This window comes from Telmatherina bonti, assembly GCF_933228915.1.
Source record: "Telmatherina bonti genome assembly, chromosome: 22".
In the NCBI taxonomy this organism is placed as follows: domain Eukaryota; kingdom Metazoa; phylum Chordata; class Actinopteri; order Atheriniformes; family Telmatherinidae; genus Telmatherina; species Telmatherina bonti.
Window position 1 is genome coordinate 14,917,034 of NC_136631.1, and position 19,715 is coordinate 14,936,748.

The 19,715-nt window shown below is 39.7% G+C and overlaps 1 protein-coding gene across 1 annotated transcript in view; it reads left to right on the forward strand.

Moving 5' to 3' along the window:
* LOC306772147 (ryanodine receptor 3) overlaps positions 1-19,715 on the forward strand; it is a gene marked incomplete at both ends in the record, with an annotated part of 112,904 nt that overhangs the window by 36,493 nt on the left and 56,696 nt on the right. The window contains 16 exons of the mRNA XM_079261561.1: positions 802-876; positions 1,336-1,492; positions 2,100-2,264; positions 2,669-2,790; positions 3,625-3,787; positions 5,657-5,792; positions 7,137-7,232; positions 7,464-7,582; positions 9,106-9,239; positions 9,800-10,041; positions 10,272-10,464; positions 14,595-14,811; positions 14,885-14,989; positions 16,943-17,046; positions 18,519-18,602; positions 18,928-19,087. Coding sequence (XP_079117687.1) covers positions 802-876; positions 1,336-1,492; positions 2,100-2,264; positions 2,669-2,790; positions 3,625-3,787; positions 5,657-5,792; positions 7,137-7,232; positions 7,464-7,582; positions 9,106-9,239; positions 9,800-10,041; positions 10,272-10,464; positions 14,595-14,811; positions 14,885-14,989; positions 16,943-17,046; positions 18,519-18,602; positions 18,928-19,087 — 2,272 coding nt within the window. The remainder of the gene's footprint in view (positions 1-801; positions 877-1,335; positions 1,493-2,099; positions 2,265-2,668; positions 2,791-3,624; positions 3,788-5,656; positions 5,793-7,136; positions 7,233-7,463; positions 7,583-9,105; positions 9,240-9,799; positions 10,042-10,271; positions 10,465-14,594; positions 14,812-14,884; positions 14,990-16,942; positions 17,047-18,518; positions 18,603-18,927; positions 19,088-19,715) is intronic.

Below are 19,715 nucleotides of genomic sequence, written 5' to 3' on the forward strand. Positions count from 1 at the left end.
TGTGTGTGTGTGTCGTGGTTGGAACTAAAATGATGGTGAAACACATGTAAGAGCTGCAAGTTAACTGTTGCCTTTGCTTCTCTCACCCTTCACGAGTGTAACACTTGGCTCTCCAGGGAGCAAAAATGGATGCTGGCGTTATTTTTAGCCACTGTATAGCTACAGGGTGTCACCACAGATAGGTTAGGCCGAATAAAAATGGCACACAGGGCTTGAAGTGGGTCAAAACAGTGGGCACAGCCCATTCACATCAGCCAGGTGCCAGGCGATGTGCTGCTTGCTCTTGGACACACATGCACACACACTGGGTCTATTTTTAGATCAGAGCATGGCAAACACGGGGGCGGGATTAGATAATAATTTTCGCTTTGGCTGTCCCCTTGTGTTGTCCTTGAAAATAAGCAGAAGGAGCTTTTTTCTTTGTCAGAATTCTTACATTTTTCTGGGGCAGATCAAAGCACTACGGAGCTGTCACCTCGGGGTGATGAGGGTTTTCTTTTATCTTCGGACCCAGTCACCCATATCTCTGATAGACAGTGTAGCTGTGGGTTATCAGGGCACACACGTCTCTGTTTGAATGATGCGATGTTGTAGTCGGCAGAGTGAATGCAGCCCATGCGTTAGCGTGCGTTTGTGTGTTTCACTCAAACATCCTGTCAGTGTGTATCGGTGTGACAAATGAGAGCTGCAGTGTAGAGGTGGTATTCTCCAGAGCTAGGATGAATGACCTTGACAGTGTACGTGCCAGCTAGACGGCTGCACAGACGGACCACCCACTCATTGCTTCTCCGGACTCCCCAGGATAGTCAACTATGAGACGGGTAAAGCAGGTGCCAAGGCAAGGTCCTTGTGGAGGCTGGAGCCACTCCGAATCAGGTGGGCTCTTCCTTCCTGTGTGTCTCCCCCTCTTTCCATCCTTTTTTTTTTCATATTTCCACCACTCTCCCATCTTTCCATCCCACAGTTTCTATTTTTTTCTTTATACCAGTTTGTCCAGTCCTCCCTTTTTCTGCCTGTGGCTTTGTATAGTTTATCTTAAAGCTGTCTTATTTCCTTCTGTCCCTCACATCTCCGGCCCTGCCTGCTTTACATATGATGTTTTAAAACATCTGCTCTGCTTTGAACTTCCTAAACAGAAACAAAGCACACATTTAGAGACATGTTTTAAGCTATTGCTTTGTTTGTTTCAGGCCCAACCGCGTTGGTTAATTAACTGCTGGCAGTGATGTTTAGATCAACTAATTAGCAGAATGCTTGTAAAATACATTTTTCTTTCTCTCTGTGATTGCTTGATCGTGTGCCTAATTTTAATGTGTCAGTGTTTTAACTCGACAGCTGGAGCGGAAGCCACATCCGCTGGGGCCAGGCTTTCCGTCTACGACACTTGACCACCGGTCACTACCTGGCTCTGACTGAGGACAGGGGGCTGGTGCTGCAGGACCGGGAGAGGTCTGACACCGTCGCCACAGCCTTCTGCTTCAGAGCTTCAAAAGTAAGGGCACCGCAGAAAGACACAAACACACACATCAAGATGCACGCACTCGAGTCCCTGCTGTTCCTCAAGGTGACCAGCATTGCGTAGGATCAGCCAGAGGCTTCCTCGTTAAATCCAAAAGATCACCTCTTAACCTTCGCAAAAGAACCACCCACAATCATTTGACTGGAAAATCACCATTTCTATCAAGGACAATGAAAATGACAAGACTTATTGGTGCATTGAGAACTACGCTACAGAGGTTAATTGGATTGAATTTGCCAACTGCAACTGAACCAGCCGTTTAGCTGTACTTGGCGTAATGACATTTCTAGCTATGACCACTGATTGCGATCCAATTAGTGATCCTTAAAAAGTGGATTTAAAACTTGCATATTACAATATAATTGAAGTCATTTATCACTGGATTCTTTGTGGCCACGGTGGAGTCTGGTAACAGGACAAACACAATCCTCTCACAGCGCTGGGTGGAGCCATAAACAGCAGATGCTGCTGACATTTGGTTGGTGGTTTGATTAAGAATAAATTTGCATGCTGTTTCTGCTTGTTTGTATCATGGTTTTCATATGACAGCTTTCTTCCTTCTTTTTTCCTCCCTGTGCAGGAGAAGCTGGAGCAGAGCCCCAAGCGGGACATTGAGGGCATGGGGGTGGCGGAGATTAAGTACGGGGACTCGCTCTGCTTCATCATACACGTGGCCACAGGTCTGTGGCTCTCCTACCAGGCTCCTGATGTCAAATCTGCTCGTCTCGGTCCCCTCAAGAGAAGAGTGAGTGGCGACACACGCGAGTGCTAATTATCTTTGGATGCACAGCACATACGCAAACAAACAAAATGAATAAATAAGTAAGATTCCGCAGAGCAGATAATTATTTCAAGGATAATGAGTTGATTGGATCAGAAAAATTGTTTATCGGTTTGTATCCCAGCCGCAACTAAATGAAAGCTGTGTCCCTTGCCCGCTGTAGCAGAAGTGAAGTAGACGTACACACAGTAATGTGCTTGACAACGGGATCTCCACATAAATACAGCCAGATAGCCTGTAGAGTTAGCACCTGTGTTTGTGTCTCAGTGACAAGATAGTCTCCATTAAATACTTCCTTTACTTGTCCCTTCCTTGCCTCCTGTATTCCATCTGACTGAACGTCTTATCCTCTGCCTGTCCCTCTGAAGGCATGCCTACATTCTGAGGGTCACATGGACGATGGGTTGACCCTCCAGCGCTGTCAACATGAAGAGTCCCGTGCTGCGCGAATCATCCGCAACACCACGCTACTCTTTAATCGATTCATCAGGTATAGGACTCTCAGTGTTACTTACCTCTGCACACCGATGTGATAGCACAAATTACCAAATCAAATCAAATTACCGTCCACATTTGTCTTGAACCGGGGTCATTTGCACAATGACTCATCATTTGTTCAAGTTAATATCAGTATTCACAGATGATGGTGACAAAAGCAAGTCTGTGATGCTGCCGCATAACGCTGATTATATAGCCGAGGACTAAAAGTTGACATCCCAAAGCACCCAGACTCTGATACTGGCCAAACAGTTGCGAATTGTGAAGGTAACCTGTGGAGATTTGTGCTGTGGGCCTCTGACTGAGTGGGATGCCAAAATACTCAGACAGCTCACTCAGTGAACCGGTCATGCGTTTCCAAATGGCAACCGCTGCAGCATCGTCACGGTTACGCACGGCCAGCTGTGAAAAAAGGAGCCACAGTGTGCTTAAGAGGATGCTACCTTTATTTGTTATCAAAGGACCCGGTTATCTCCTGGGTCAGGCTCAGGGGCACTCGTGGTGGTAACATGTGAGAGGCTGTCAGCCTCCCCTGCGGCTGTGACACATACACCCCCCCCCACCCCCCCACCCTTCCCACGCATACGTCGGGAGCTATTTTTAGCAGGCCAGCGGAAATCAGTGTTTCAGCATGAATGAACTTGTGGGCTAAACGTTGTGTTAGTCATCACTTCACATCCCCTCAAAGTCTGCGCAGCCTCCCGACGAGAGGCTTTCTTTCAATGTTTATTTTAAATCTTTCCCAGATGTCAAGTCTCAATCGGAAGTGTCTTAAAGATGTATAATATTCTTTGTCTTCCCATCACAGAGACCTTGACTGTCTGAGTGTTAAAAACAGAGCACTGGTCGCCCTGCCTGTCGAGGAGGTGCTCCAAACCCTCAATGACCTCATCACCTATTTCCAGCTCCCCGATGCTGAGCTGGAGCACGAAGAGAGGCAGATCAAACTGCGCTCCCTCAAGAACAGGCAGAACCTCTTCAAGCAGGAAGTGAGTGTTACCATCACACAACGTTCAGCAAAACGAGGAGCTTTTAAAATATCCTCAGCGCTGCAAAATATTCCAAACCCCAAGTGAAAAACTGCGACTGAGGCAATTTCAGTCATGACCACATGTGTGATTGAGCTCACAGCAGAGCAGCGGTGGAAAGGCGTGAGAAGCAAAAGCAATTGATCCTTTGTGGTGTGTTTCATTGCCTCCCAGTATTTTGGTGGTGCTGCATATGAAAGTGTCAGCAGTTTTGGTGTTATAAGTTTTCCCTGAGGGGGGGCATGAGTGCACTAAAGCTTCCTGCTAAGCCTTTAGGGTCTAAATTGCTTTCATCAATTATTATATGTCTGCTGCCATACGGAGGGGCCCTGTAATGTTAATTCCTTCACTCATTCGGGCTAAAACAACTCTGATGTCACCAAATATTTTTGAGATCTTACATGACTATAAATCAGTAAAATGCACTGTACATACATACATACATTTTTCAACATACAGCTTCATATTACGTCTCTATTAAAATAAAAATTATTCAGAAGGTCAATTTGTTACCATACACGGCTGACTCGTGATTTTTTTGCTGGCATCATAAATCACCTGTAGTTTCCCTTTAGTCTTTCTATACCATCCATTTTGCATATCTGATAACAGAAGATGTTGTTTTGCTGAATAAATCACTATGACACTGTACAGGGAAGAAGTGCGTCTTGGATGGACAGCTAATTAACAGCAGGATGCAGATTTTATTGATACTAATGAGAGCTTGTCATTAATCTATCTTATCTTTTATATTAATTAAAAGTGTGCTGAATTCATAGTGTCTTTATCTTTTCATCACTGACTTTTGCTTGAACAGCAACCACATCTTCCCAACCACGAATCAGAGAGATGCGTCACTGTAAATCTAATATTAGAGATGGACAAACGGATTTCCAGTGGGATTTGTGTCAGGAGAGGACGGGGTTCATGTTGTTATTTAGTCACCTGAAATTCAAAAAGGGTTCTAGATACATACTTAAAGTTTATAATCTGGTTGAACTTTGTATCTTCATATTTTAAGTGTATGGAAATTAGTGGCAAGTTTCAGAGTTAATTTCTGTCTTCATCCTGAAAAGGTTCAACTTTTTCATCCCTAATAACAGCAGCCACACCAGTACCCTTCCCCTGCTGCCTGAAGTGCTGCCAATTAGTGACACAGCAGTGATACAGACCGTCTGTTTGCTCCATCTACTCCAATTCTATGTCTTCTATGTTGTATGTTTTTTTTTTCTTGGTCCAATTTGACACTTGAACCTTTGAATCATATTCACGCGTGCTGGACGTCTTTCAGCCTGATCTATCCACATCTTTGGGCACTTGTACTTTTAGATGGTACTGCTGTGAAATAGTTGACACCAGAAGAAAAAGTGGCACCACGGTTACCTCATGTTTAGTATTTCTCAAGTCTTTATCACCTAATTTACGTCTCATCTTCCTCCATACACTTTTAGAAACCTTGTTTGCAGAAAAAACCCCCAAAACATTTGAATGCACGTTGCTCACGCATCAATAGTTAAGCTGAAGTGTTTGAAGTGTTGCATTTGCCTGAAGGGAATTTCATATGCTTCAAAATTTTCAGCTTCAATTAAACCATTTTTCCTGTTTGTCCATTTTACCTGCGAAAAGGAAGATGGCTGTTGAATTTTCTACCATGATATAAATAGTTAATAACTAATTGTTCAACTTGCAGGTATAACCTAAAAAAAGCATTCACATGATGTATTTAGGTCATAAAACATGAATGTAAATAAAGATGAGTCTCTAAAACCTATTTTTATTCTTTGTACTGTAGAATTATGTTAATGTAATGGATCACTGTGGCTGTTTTAGGGAATGCTGGCTCTTGTGTCCAACTGTATCGACCGTCTGAACGTCTACAACAGCGCAGCCCACTTCGGGGAGTGTGCCGGGTCAGAGGCAGGTGCAGCATGGAAGGACATTCTCAACTTGCTCTATGAGCTGCTGGGTAATAAGCTGCCAAATCCAACTGATGCTGCACACACACCCACGCACATACGCACGCATATGTATGAGAAATTCTTTACCATAAAGATACATTTGCTCATAGAGTAGCAGCAAGTGCTATCATCCCAACAGCAGCGGTCAACTTCAACCCCATGCATACACACACACACACACACACACACACACACACACACACACACACACACACACACACACACACACACACACACACACACACACACACACACAGACACACAATATTGGGGCATACCCTATGCCACATTGTAATTAAATGCCAATTTTCATCACTGTCTGTGCTACTATCTGCTTTGTTTGCTTGTTCCTGCCATTCCCTTTTTGCTTTTACAGCCCAGTGTCATCATCCCTCCTGTCCACACATCCCTTTAACCTTTTCCACTGCAACCGTATGCTACGTCAGACACAAACATGTCTCACTGAAATGATCTGGCAGGGAGAAATATGTTTTCTTTTTTTTTCGCTGCCCCTTTCTGTCGGCTAATCCTGCTGTCCTCTATCTGTTGAGCACAATGTTTGTCATGGGCATCTTTTCATCAGCTGTCACATAAAAGATGTTTTGGCAGGAAATTGAGAGCAGACTTGGTTTTTCTAAGTGGCAAAAAAACTAAAGAGCGGCATCTCTGATTCTCCAGGCTTCATGTTAAATGAAAAAGTCCTTGTTTGTCTTGTCTGTTGTTTATTTGAGGTTGCATTGACCTAATTTTAAGGCAGCTTCAGGATGAGACGTGTAAAACCCTAAAAGTGTTTTGCTTTTTGCATATATGCAAGGAAGCATGTGTGTGTACCCTGTTTGTGAAGAGATAAAGTGGGAGATAAAGTCTTGCCAAACAGAAGCCCCTCTAGTCTTCAAGAATGCCCTTCACGCTTATGTTTACGCTGATTTCACCTCGCTGCTCAATTTAGTGTTCCAGCCACGTCTGCGCTCCCCTGTTCCCTCCTCCACACACCTGGTGCAGCGTTAAGTAGATTTGGGATGCCTCACTCCTTTCTTCTCCCCCGTCTCTATTGGATGACCCTGCCTTTTTTCTTTTTTGCGAGGACAAACATTATCTGAGCGTGTTTGCTCGCTGTTCTTATGTCTTCTCCTTGTCCTTCTCTCTCTTATCGTCTTCAGCACCCTTTGAAATTTAATATGTATAATAGTGTCAAAGCAGGTCCTCTCAGTGACCTGGCTTTGGCATGGACGTGCGTTGTCCACCTTTGGATGACATTGTTTCTCTGTTATGTAAGACATCATGTTAGGCTTTGTGCTGATATGGATCCATCAAATCTCTTCTGCTCATGCGTTTTATTTTGTGCCTTGCAGCAGCGTTAATCCGAGGGAACCGCAACAACTGCACCCAGTTCTCCAACAACTTAGACTGGTTGGTGAGCAAACTGGAGAGACTGGAATCCTCCTCAGGTACATGAATTTTTAGATAACAGCTGTGAGATATTGCAAATTAATTTCTTTTGATAGCAATCGGTAGGTGCCTGTGTGGTGCTTCCTTTTATCTTTTATATTTATAGTTGGGAAGCACTCTGCGTTGTCTGTTGATCCATGCGGACTGGAGGTTTCTCTGACAGGTGTCCTCTGCTGTGCCTTTCTCTTGTGCGTGTGTTAACTAATTGATGGATTTTTGTGGTCATGCAGGCATCCTGGAAGTTCTGCACTGCATTCTAATTGAGAGCCCTGAGGCGCTCAATATCATCCAGAGAGGACACATTAAGTCCATCATATCGCTGCTATACAAGCATGGACGCAACCACAAGGTGAGCATTAAGTAGCAGGGCTGTGGTCAAATGTTAATGCAGGGTACAGTTGTGATATGAAATATTCTTCTGGGCTTGAGTTTAATCTATATATATGTATATATATGTATATATATATATATATATATATATATATATATATATATATATATATATATATATATATATATATATATATATATGAGAGATATATACATATATGTATAATATTATAAAATGAAATGTATTAAATGCATACTGACATGTTTGGAGATGTATTTAATGTCTTTTTTCTGAATAAATGTGAAAAAAAGTTTTTAGGTCAACTTATAAAATAATAGCGAGATCTTTTGTCTCCACAAAGATCTCCACATTTAGTCCCCCTTTGCGTTTTGAAGTAATGAAGCTGTTTTCTGCATGAAGTGAATAGAAATGATGGTTGAAAAGAAGGGCGGTGGTTGGAGAGTCACTCAGGAGAATTTTAATGTGTTCGTGTTTTATTTTAAACCTTCAGGAATATTTTTAATAAACAACAAAGGTGAAAAGATGTCAAAATTCTGCCCTGGATCTATCCAACTAAAGATTAAAAAAAAAGTGCATGAAATGCTGAACAGCTTTTAGCTGGAGAATTGAGACCTACGCAGTTTAGTTTTTCTGGTTTGGGTCAACAGAGATCTGCTTTGTTGTATGAAGTTTAAAAGAGAAGATCTGTTTTAAATTGTGGATGCATCTGTGCGCTGCAGTTAAATTCATTCTGCTTACAGTGGATAACAATAAACACAATGAACTAGGGAACTTGTTTCATTGTCATGAACTCCCTGCAGTCTCCATGGGCTACATGGCAAGAAGCAATCTGACCCCCTGTGAAATGTTCAATTGTAATTTTACACCATGGCTTTCTTTTCAAACCACATTAATTAGGTCAATTAAGTTAAATGCGTTGACATTTGTAGGTGTTTTTTAAGTCTCATTTGTATAGACCAGCCTATCTGCTCACCAAACAAACTACTGGCACTGGTTGCATATTAAGCACATATAAAAACAAAGTAATGATTCCCTGATCTGAATCTTGGCAACAAATAGTGACACGTCCTGTCAGGAATCAATCTGTTTACAGGGGAAATTAGATTAGGAGGGGACAGTTGGGTCATAAATCAGCCTGAATGTATCATTTTGCTATAAAAGCAGAAGGAAAAGGTCAGTGATAAAGCAGCCTGCCACCCTTGGCTGAGCTTCCCAGCCCATTTAATTCGATGGCTTTGTTAAGCGAACATCAAAGGGATATTATTGGACATGTTTTTACCTCCTGTAAGCATCACAGGTAATTACGCAGTGGTTGTATAAAAAGAGGCTGTCCCCAGAGCAGCAACCTAGACAGTTATTAGGGACACAGATAATTCGTCATTTCTTGGAAGATATGATTTCATATTCAGAGTTTAACAAGGAAAATGAAGTAAATGTGTAATCATCTGTTGGAGAACTGCCGTGTTGTTTTTTTTTTTTTTTTGTCTCATCCTCCGTGCCATCTCTACCTTCTTTTCCAGATTCTGGATGTGCTATGCTCACTGTGTGTGTGTAACGGTGTGGCTGTACGAACCAATCAGAACCTCATCTGTGACCACTTGCTTCCTAAAAGAGATCTGCTTTTACAAACTCAGCTGGTCAACGATGTCCAGAGGTGACAGAACTCATCCACCCACCATGCCACTTTCAACATTATTATTAATAAGAGTTTGCAGTTTGACTCAACCCATTTTAAACTAATAATGGCTTAAATATGTGCTCTGTAAACATTGTGTTCCGATGTGGATCAGACTCACAGCTATTTACACCACAACCATTACATCGTGTGTAATTGTACAAGCACTTTTTCTCAACCAGCAACACAAAGTTAGTCAAACTGGAACATTGGGCATAAATGTTCAGGCTTCATGTGGCATTCAGGCTGTGACATGCTGCAGCTCAGCCTATACTCATGCACCCACATTTTTCCTTTCCACTGTTACCATTTCCAACCACAAGAAGAATTTCTGCAGGGGTGACGTTATTTCTCGTTTATGTCTTTGCCAACCATCTTTTGGAACCATTCAACCAAAGGCACCGGATACAAATGATCTCGTCCTTAACGCTGCAGTTTAGCATTTGTTTCTTCGTGAGAAATAAAACAACTGAATATGTTAGAAAACTCGAATTGCTCAGGGGGACACGTTATGAGTTTGCTTTTCATTTCGTTGCCAGCATGAGACCAAACATCTTCCTGGGGGTGAGTGAGGGCTCAGCTCAGTATAAGAAGTGGTACTACGAGCTGATGATCGACCATGTTGACCACTTTGTGACCAGTGAGCCCTCCCATCTGAGAGTAGGGTGGGCTAACACCAAAGGTTATGCACCCTACCCCGGAGGAGGTGAGGGATGGGGAGGCAATGGAGTCGGGGATGATCTCTACTCGTATGGTTTTGATGGACTGCACCTCTGGTCAGGTGAGTGGGATAGAGGGATTTCATTCTGGGACTGTGTGCAACTGAGACACATCTAATCTAACCCTGGGCTAAGGCCAGCTTGTGTCTAGACAGAAGCAGTGTCCTGCAAGGATGGTCTCCTTGCCCAGAGTGTGTAGCTGTGTACAAATGTGTTCCATCCTGTGTGTGTTTGAGAAATGTGATTCGTGCCAGGTGATATTCACATATCACGGCATGTGTGTCCTGAACAGGTCGTATCCCACGGGCAGTTGCCTCTGTGAACCAGCACATCTTGACCTCGGAGGACGTGGTGAGCTGTTGTTTGGACTTGGGAGCACCCAGCATCTCTTTCAGGATCAACGGACAGCCAGTTCAGGGCATGTTTGAAAATTTCAACACGGATGGACTGTTCTTCCCCGTCGTCAGCTTCTCTGCAGGTGTCAGGTGAGTGTTGATTGCATTCTCCTGTGTGTTTACTGAGCTGATCTGATTCTCTGACATGGGTTCCATGGATATGCATTCTCAGACTCCAGGTGGTCGACCTGGAATCTGGTGTGCCCGTATTCCCACACTGGGTTTGTTTGGTACAAAAATGCTCATTTTACTGAAGCATATTTGAGTTACAGTTGTATGTGGATGTGGGCTTAAGATATAGTCTTGTCTTTTGCTTATTCAAATATGAGAATATCCTCATTTATGCTGATATATAATACTGTTGTTATAGATAGAAAAGAATAAAAGAAAACTTTGTAATTACCATATAAATGTTTACAAATGAAAAATGGAGGATTCTTCCTCTTTTACTTGTATCTTCCTCTTCTTAAAATAAAAACTAGTCTTACTGTGACTAGCCACTGGTTGCTCCTTAGTCATACTTAAAGCTCCTTTCCATTGCTTCCTTTCTTGACCATTGCCTTTATTGTTCCCTTTTACATCTGCAGATGTCACGCTCTCTTTTAACTAGATACCTAAACAGCCACCTTTTCTTGTTGTGAGAAATTCTAGGAAGTTTAGTTTATGATCTCATGGTGTTATTTTGTAATTTTGTAACTAATAATTATATGTTCAGGTTTATTTATTTTACTTATATAGAACTTTTTAAAAAAAGCATACAAAAATATGAGTAAAAACATAAAAACACAGGAACATAGAACCAGAACCATACAACTGGAGGGGGATAACATAAACTTCAAATGTAAATACAGCAAATAAACGTCTTTCTCAGCTTGAGTTGAACTACAAGGATAAGAGGCGTGTCTTTGGTTGGACTGTGTGATACGTATCTGGTGGGGGACGGTTGTTCCACAGATTAGCAGCAGAAACAACAAACACTTGATCTCAGTTGTATTTCAGTCTGGATCTGGGAACCACTAAGGGCAACTTACTGGATGACAGCAGAGCTCTGCTAGGAATATGAAGGTGAACCAGAACTGATAAGTACTTTAAGCCATTTAAAACTTTAAAAGTAAGAAGTAAAGTCTTGAAATCAATCCAGAACCGGACAGGGAGTCGTTGCAAAGTGGACAAAATTGGTGTTATGTGTTCATGCTTTTTTCTACCAGCGTTTGGAGCTACCTGTAACCAGCGTAGACATGATCGATCCAACAAATCAGTTGCAGTGGTCCAATCCTGAGGTGGTAAAAGAATGAGTAACTTTCTCTGGTTTGTGAAAAGAGAGATAAGGAATTACATTGGCAAAAACTCTTAGTTACTGACCTGTAATCTGTTGGGTAATTTCTTCCAGAAAATTTTTAGTAATTCATGTTTAACATGTTTAGTTCATTATCCATATGTACTAAAAAGGCCATTTTATAAACTTTGTTGTACGTGGTTGAATGAGTAGACTGTATATTCATCATCATCATTCTCATCAGAAATGTAAACTTCTGTCTTCTAAAACCTAATTTCTGGTGACCACAAACAGCCTAGAAATCTCCGCCATCACTTTGGCTGAGTATGTTTTACAGATAAACTTTTATGTTTGCGCCCCTCCAAGCTTTCTCCATACTAATCGTGCCCCAGTCATTCTGTTACAGATTGCACTCAGACTCATCTGTCCAAAATGTGCTGATTAAGAACTGATCTGGCTTTTTAAGATATTTCCTTGTTACTTTTAGTGATTTGCACCTCATGATGAATGCTGCCTTTTTATAGCTGACTTAGTTAATGATATGCATTAAGCCTGAGAAAGAGCTAGTTTCACTTGTTTAAAACAGCTTTTTTTTTTTTACTCGTACTCACTCTTCCCTTTAACAAGATGGAAATACTTAAATACCAGATTAAATCCTTGAGTCTCCATTTTTAGCCCAGAGAATTTATACAACATAAATAAAAAAAATTTACACTTAAAAGCAAAACAGCTGAAATGAGTTCATTTGCAAATATTTCCAAATCCACCAGTAAACATGAAATATGTGTAAACTGTTCTATTATTCTGTTCAGTGTATAAATATTCAAGTTCTTTACTAATATAAAAGAAACCGGCTGCCTTTATTTTCCCCCTGTTGTCATGGTGACCGCAGTTTGTGTGATCGACAAGCCTTTAAAATTGAATTTCAAGCTTCAGCTGTTTTTTCAGGATTCCATGATTGACGTTGCTCTTAAAATCCACAGCAGGGTTTCGTATCAACACATTTCACTCTGAGATGCAGGGAGACGGGCAGGGCTTTACTTGGTTATGTCAGTTATCAGTAAATAAATTAGTCATTTACTGTTAAAAATGTATTCATGAATAAGTAAAACTGCTCCCCATGATGAACAAGGGGAAGTTTTGTGTGATTAAAGCAACATTTTCATTTTTTATTTTTCCAAAAATGCTTTTGACTGTTACTTTTATTTATCTGCATGGATCTGGGAAGCAGAAACGAAGAGAATAAATGATATCCTTTTTTTTTTTTAGGATCACTTGGTTTTAGTTGTTTGTGTTCCCTGTTGATGTAACAAATTATTCATTTATGGAAACTCACCCATTTGCAAACCTTTGATAAGATTTCTAATACAACACCATATATGCAGTGGATCTAACTGTGATGTGTTGTGCAGAGTGATTTAATATTATGTACTTGCACTTTCTAAACCTTTCTCATAAAGCACAGAATAATGGAAGCTTGGGATGTAGTGAGATTGTTAAAAGAATAAATTTAACACCTATTTAAGCAGAAATTAACCAGTATATGTAGGCTACTATAAACTATCTGCAAATTTTAACAAATAAAGCCACATGGTCTTCATCTGGTGTACATTTCCAGCACCATTAGTGGAGCCCCTAAATCAGGGGAGCCCAAAGTCGGTCCTCAAGGGCCGCTGTCCTGCAGTTTTTTTTATGTATCTCTGATCTGACACATCTGGCTTCCATTAAATGGATCCAACAGCCAATAAAGTTCTACACAATGACTGATTAGTTTGAGGTAGGTGTGTTGGAGTAGGGAGACATGGAAAACCTGCAGGATTGTTGCCCTTGAGGATCGAAGCTGAGCAAAATGACAATTTATGGTTCAGACAAAACAATGAAACTATGGACAGGTTTGAAAATGAGAAATAAAATATTTAAACTTCCCCTGAAATATCCAACTTTCCTCATTTTTTTTCTTTCCCTCTCAAACATGACCACTGCTGCCCAAAATGAGACTTGAGAGCCTTGTCCAAGAAGACAAATGGCTAAGAAGACTCTTGAAGACATAAAACCCCTTTATTTTCTCCCAGTCAGTTTAGAGCACAGCTGCATACTCGTAGTAATTCCCACCACTGACAAATTACTATTGTATGAATTTTTAATGTTTTCTTAACACTAGGCTGTTTAAGCTGCCTGTTATTTTAAGTGAATGTGAACATTTTTAAATGAAAATACTGAAAACATATTCGCAACTTGCAATAGTTATACAAAAAGATGGACACACATGGCTGATCCACTGGTTTTGATAACTCCAATTCCTTTTGGACTTTCATTTGCAACCACAAGTCACCCTAACCTGCTGCTGGCTCTCATTTTCAGCCCTGTACTCTGTATGATTATTATTACTTGCATTTCATGGCAAAACTTGAAGTACTCACAAAACGCCGCTAACCACCGTTTATCTTCTAAACTAAAAACCGCTGAATGGATCACACACCTCCAGCAGTACATGAAACTGACCCAGTGAACAGGTGAACCTCTATGCAGATTTAAATGTGCCAGAAAATGACAGTCACACAACTTGATTGCTCAATAATTGAGGGCTGCAGTCAGAAAAGGTTGCTTGCGTCACCCCTACTACTCCAAGCTATTTTGGGCAGTCTCTGGGGAGCTTTTACTGTGATGGACTAAGACGTTTTTCTCACTCTCAGAGCTCAACTTGTTCCTGTTAGAGCTGAACTAGTATGGACGAGATGAGATGGATTAAGAGGGGAAAAATGTTGTTATGCTTTATTTATCAGCATGTTAGTTTCTTTGCCAGTGAGTAAAACTGATAATAAGATAATAAGATAATAGATATTTGAACAGCCTTTGCTGCACATGACTTTTCCTTTCACTTTTGGCGTGTGAGTGGACTTATCATATAATCAAAGAAGAAGACCAACATTCTGTGTCTCATCAGGGTCCGTTTCCTGATGGGTGGACGACATGGCGACTTTAAGTTCCTGCCTCCATCTAGCTATGCTCCATGCTATGAAGCTCTGCTACCCAAAGAGAAGATGAAGGTGGAGCCGGTCAAAGAGTACAAAAGAGATGTGAACGGAGTCAGAGATCTGCTGGGCACCACCCAGTTCACCTCCCAGGCTTCCTTCATACCCACACCTGTGGAGACCAGCCAGGTAAGCTCACAAGGAGGACCACAAAGTGGCGACTCAAAAGACAAACATCTCAACAATATTCTCTGAACTTCAGATTGTCACGCCACCTCATTTGGAGAAAGTTCGGGACAAGTTGGCTGAGAACATCCACGAACTGTGGGGCATGAATAAGATTGAGCTGGGTTGGATGTACGGCAAGGTAAGAATCATTAGTTAGCCGGAAAAATAAAAGCATAATCCATACATTTTGCCATGTTTGGAAAAAAAATGAGCGTCATAATTACACATATTCTCAATAATAAAAAAAACAGCTCTCAGCTTGAAATGCATTATGAGTAGTTTTAGGATTAAACCATCACAGAAGCCTGTTCGTCATCTTGCTTTCTCTTTTATAATTTGCGGTTCACACCAAAAAGAGGGTAAGTGAAATATACACTCATCTTTCATGTTCAATGCTTTTCATATTGCCCATGTAGATGCCAGTTCATTCCAGTTTGTAGATAGCTAACCATCCTGCCATTATGTGTTTTACTAGATGTCATGAAGTAGTATTGTTTCACCTATGAGCAGAACAGGACGTTTGGCAATTTCTACACTGCAATAAACCAAAAGCAAAGTCAAAATTTTTGTTTTCTTCCTTTTGTTTACAAAACTAAAGCCTGAAGTGTCTAATGTTTTTTGTTTTGTCTTTCTTTTTTTTTCTTTTAAGGTTTTTAATATAAATCTAAGAGACAAGTCATAATTCCAAATGCAAAGAATTATTGTTAAAACAAAGAGTTTGTTTCCAAAGTGACACCTCTATATATTAATGCTAAATTTATTATTATTTTTGTTGTGGTTGTTGTTTTGTTTTTAAGACTGAAGTTAAAAAATGTGACCATTTACCCCAAAGGAAAGCAACATTAAAAATTTGTTCAAATTTGTTCAAAGCAACAAATAAAGACAAGCTGTAATATATTTTAATTATACATATATTATTATACTATACATTATACATTTATTATACATTATATATATATATATATATATTATATATATATATATATATATATATATATATATATATATATATATATATATATATATGAAGTTCAAAATCTCTAGATAAAGTCTTGACAGATTTCCAACATTCCTAATTGGACACATACTTGATATTGATATTTAATGCATTGGTAAGCCCAAACTTTTAACTAGTACAGTATTTCGTCAAAAAAGGAATAAGTCTGTAAAAGACTGTTTGGTTTATTGTCAATGAGTTACAAAACAATGCCAAAGTTACCTGTTTGGTCTTAAAGGAACAAAACCAGCAGTGTGGAACTCAGCTCTTATGTTTATAATACAAACACACAAAAAAAATCTCTTCTGACAATAATACAATATTTTTTGTAAAAATTTAAAAAGAGCGGTTGAATTAAATATTTAAAATGTGTTCAATATAGTTGTGCTGAATGTATTGGCTGCACCTCACGTTTAACTTCCATTATTTTTATTTAATAAGTGCAGCTTTCTTATTTGCGGTAACGCCACCGAGGGAACAAGCAAGAATGGTTTAGTAATCACATCCTGGCTGATTGCATCTAAATACTTTTTTTTGTTATTTTTTTTCTCTAAAAACAGTTGTGTCTGAGAAGAGAGATCCTGTAGTTCTTGTACTATTTACAAAAGAGCTGGCTGCTTTTCTTTGGACGCACACATCTGCGGGCACACATGTACACACACAGCTGCATAACAATACACAGTCCTTCATGTTTTCTTGGTAAACATCTACCACAGCCATGCCGTCTCCTCTGAGCTGCATTGCCAAAGAGATTTTTTTGGTATAAAGTGCAGCCTTGAGATACACATTAAAGCACTCAGCATTCCAGCTTCACACCTTTAAATCTCTCCCCAAGAAAACATGCTTCCCTGTTCCTTTTCCATAACATGTTCACAAGAATAGGCTACTTTACCACTTCAAGTAGCCACACCCTGAACTTACACCACATGCGGACTTCCTTGTTAGCTCAAGACTTACAAGGTTGTGTATTTCATATGCATCTACCCAGCAGACCTTTCCATGTGGTGTTCATGTTTACGACGTTAACGATGAGAAATGCCGATGAGAAACGAAAAAGGTTGATTATATTCTAACGGTTTTCTTCATTCCTCGCAGATAAGGGATGACAATAAACGACAACATCCATGCTTGGTGGATTTCTCCAAGCTGCCAGAAACTGAAAAGAACTACAATCTACAGATGTCAACAGAAACTCTGAAGTATGTTCAGTATTTTGAGTTTGTCCTCTTCTTCTTCCACTCCTTCTTCTTTTTCTACTTCTTTTTCTTCTCCTTTTTCTTCTTCTTCTCATTCTTGTGAGCTTGAATACATCTGTGGAAATCAAAGCAAAAATATTAAACTTGATCATTCTTTAATATTAAGAGTATATCCACTATTATATAATTATATGATATGAATGTATGGAAGCCTTTGCGTTCACCTGATGGGACCTTGGTGCTGCTATAACAGCAAGTCATTGTTTACTGTAACCGTTGCTTGAAGGGATTTTAGGCCTTTCTTCTGTATACAATAGTTTCACCACTGCTATCGTTGTGTGTTTTCAAGGGAACTCCCTGTTTTTTTTTAGATACTTTTCTAGTAAAAACCAATTCTGTGGTTTATTTGATGGCTCGCTGTACTTTCTATGCACCCCTGATGGTGGTCTCATGATGACTAGTGAGATCTTCGTTTTGCTCCAAAGTGACACCATGTTCCTTTGTGATCTCTTGGATTGTTACACCTGTTCTTGCAGTTATTTTTTATAGGTTTATCATTCTTTAAAAAGGGTAACAGAGGTCTGGAATTTTCTTCTATGGTGCACAATCTGATCATGGAATTGGCTGAGACCAGTATTATAAGGTTAACAACGGGGTTCTGAGTAAAGTTTTGACCATAAAGTGACGCAAAATGTCTCAGAAACTGTATTAAATATGATACATTTGGCTTTATAGGGTTAATGAGCATCAACAGCTTTTTTTCCCCCTGAAGTCCCATAAAGTATTGCCATTTGACTTAGTTCAATACTTTTAAGCTTCCAGAATAAACATAAATCACAATAACAGATGATAGATATCTGCTGCAAAAACTTCCTACGGCAAGCATCAGTAGATATTTGAAGGAAGATAGATTTGAAAGAGCTTTGGGTTCTACGTCGGACAATGTGTCTCTTGCTTGCTTGCTTGCAGCCACAATGCAAATATAATCTGTCAAAACTACTTGGCCTTTAATCAGAAACCAGAGAGATTTTGAAGAAAACTGTATCCCTCGCCTACGGATGCTGTGTATGTTCACATCTCTTTATAGGCAGTACACACCAATAATTTATGATCTTTGTCCACTACATTATATCTGATCAAACTAGTCAATTTAAATCTTTTAAAGATAAAGGAAAAGAAAGTCTTGATGGACTACAGTGGACACTGCTGAGTTGTTTCTAAGAAACATAAAACAAATTTTGTCAAATACATTTCCCATGTAGCGCCTACCTTAGTATTTGTTTGGATTTTATTTGCAAACAGGTTAAGAAATGCACAGTTTCATTTCTGCCTCTTTCAACACATTTTTAGTTACTGGTGTGTCCAGATTGATGGTCAAACCAGTATTAATATTAATGTGTAAATAAAACAACATTTGCAGAGTTTTTCTCACCATTTTTATCACAGCATGTTATTTTTTTTCCTTTTTTCTACAGAACTCTCCTGGCATTGGGCTGCCGTGTAGTTCATGTCAATCCAAATGCAGAGGACTCCCTCAAAAAGATCAAATTGCCCAAGAAGTAAGTCAGCATGAGTTTGATGATATGCATTCAAAGACATGATGGTAGAAATAACTACTGAAACATATCTGTCACGCGATGATGGAAACATCTGGGCTCTCAACCATAAAATCTAGATAAAACTGTAAACCAGAGCATGCACATTATCAACATTACCAGCAGTATGAGGCAGTAAAAAGACATTCATTTTTAGTATAAAGTCTGTACGGCCATAAAGCTCTCTATCAGGTAGTAAATGTGGGTAAAACTTGTCCTGGTGGTTTTGTGTGTTATAGTACACCCATAACTGAAGGAGAAATATTTATTTATTTGTTCCTCTCTGCAGCTATATGATGTCTAATGGATATAAACCATCCCCTCTGGACCTGTCTGACATCAAACTGACTCCAGGTCAGGAGCTGCTAGTGGATAAACTGGCTGAGAATGCACACAATGTTTGGGCCAAAGACCGCATCAAACAGGGATGGACGTATGGCATTCAGCAGGTATTCCTGAACATACTCACAAAAGATGCCAAACAAGTTCTTTAAAGTATAGAAAGGCATGTTTTTTTGTGTCCTTCATTTTCTATCAATGCACCTCTTGCAGAGTCTAGACGCACCTTAACTTACACATATTAAATAGCCGGATATTTTTTAGCTACAAATCACAAATTAACACAAAACATAGTCTGGCAACATATCTCAGCAAAAATTGTAGAAAAAAAATAATAATAAAAACCCAACTAAAAATGAGCATGAGCTGCTGTAAAGATATCTTAAACTAATCGAGGTATTTTATTTTAGTGCTGTTGTCAGGTATTTGGACATCAACTAGACTTCAAGCCTTTTTACTTTCATTTTTCATCCCATTACAAATATAATATATGTATTGTTGTTTTTTTTTTAACAAAAAAAATTGTATGTTTTCTTGCATTTTTAAAATGAATCTTGTATCTTATTTGCAAGACTGACACAGTGCAAACTACAATGTAATAAATAAACCCACATCTCCTGCAGTTAGTCAGCAAGAACTAATCAATAAAGAGAAAAAGATGCTTTTGGCTGAATATAAGCAAAGGTCTGCATGAGGGCAAATTAGCAAGGGAGCTTAAGTGCAAATAAAACATGTCAA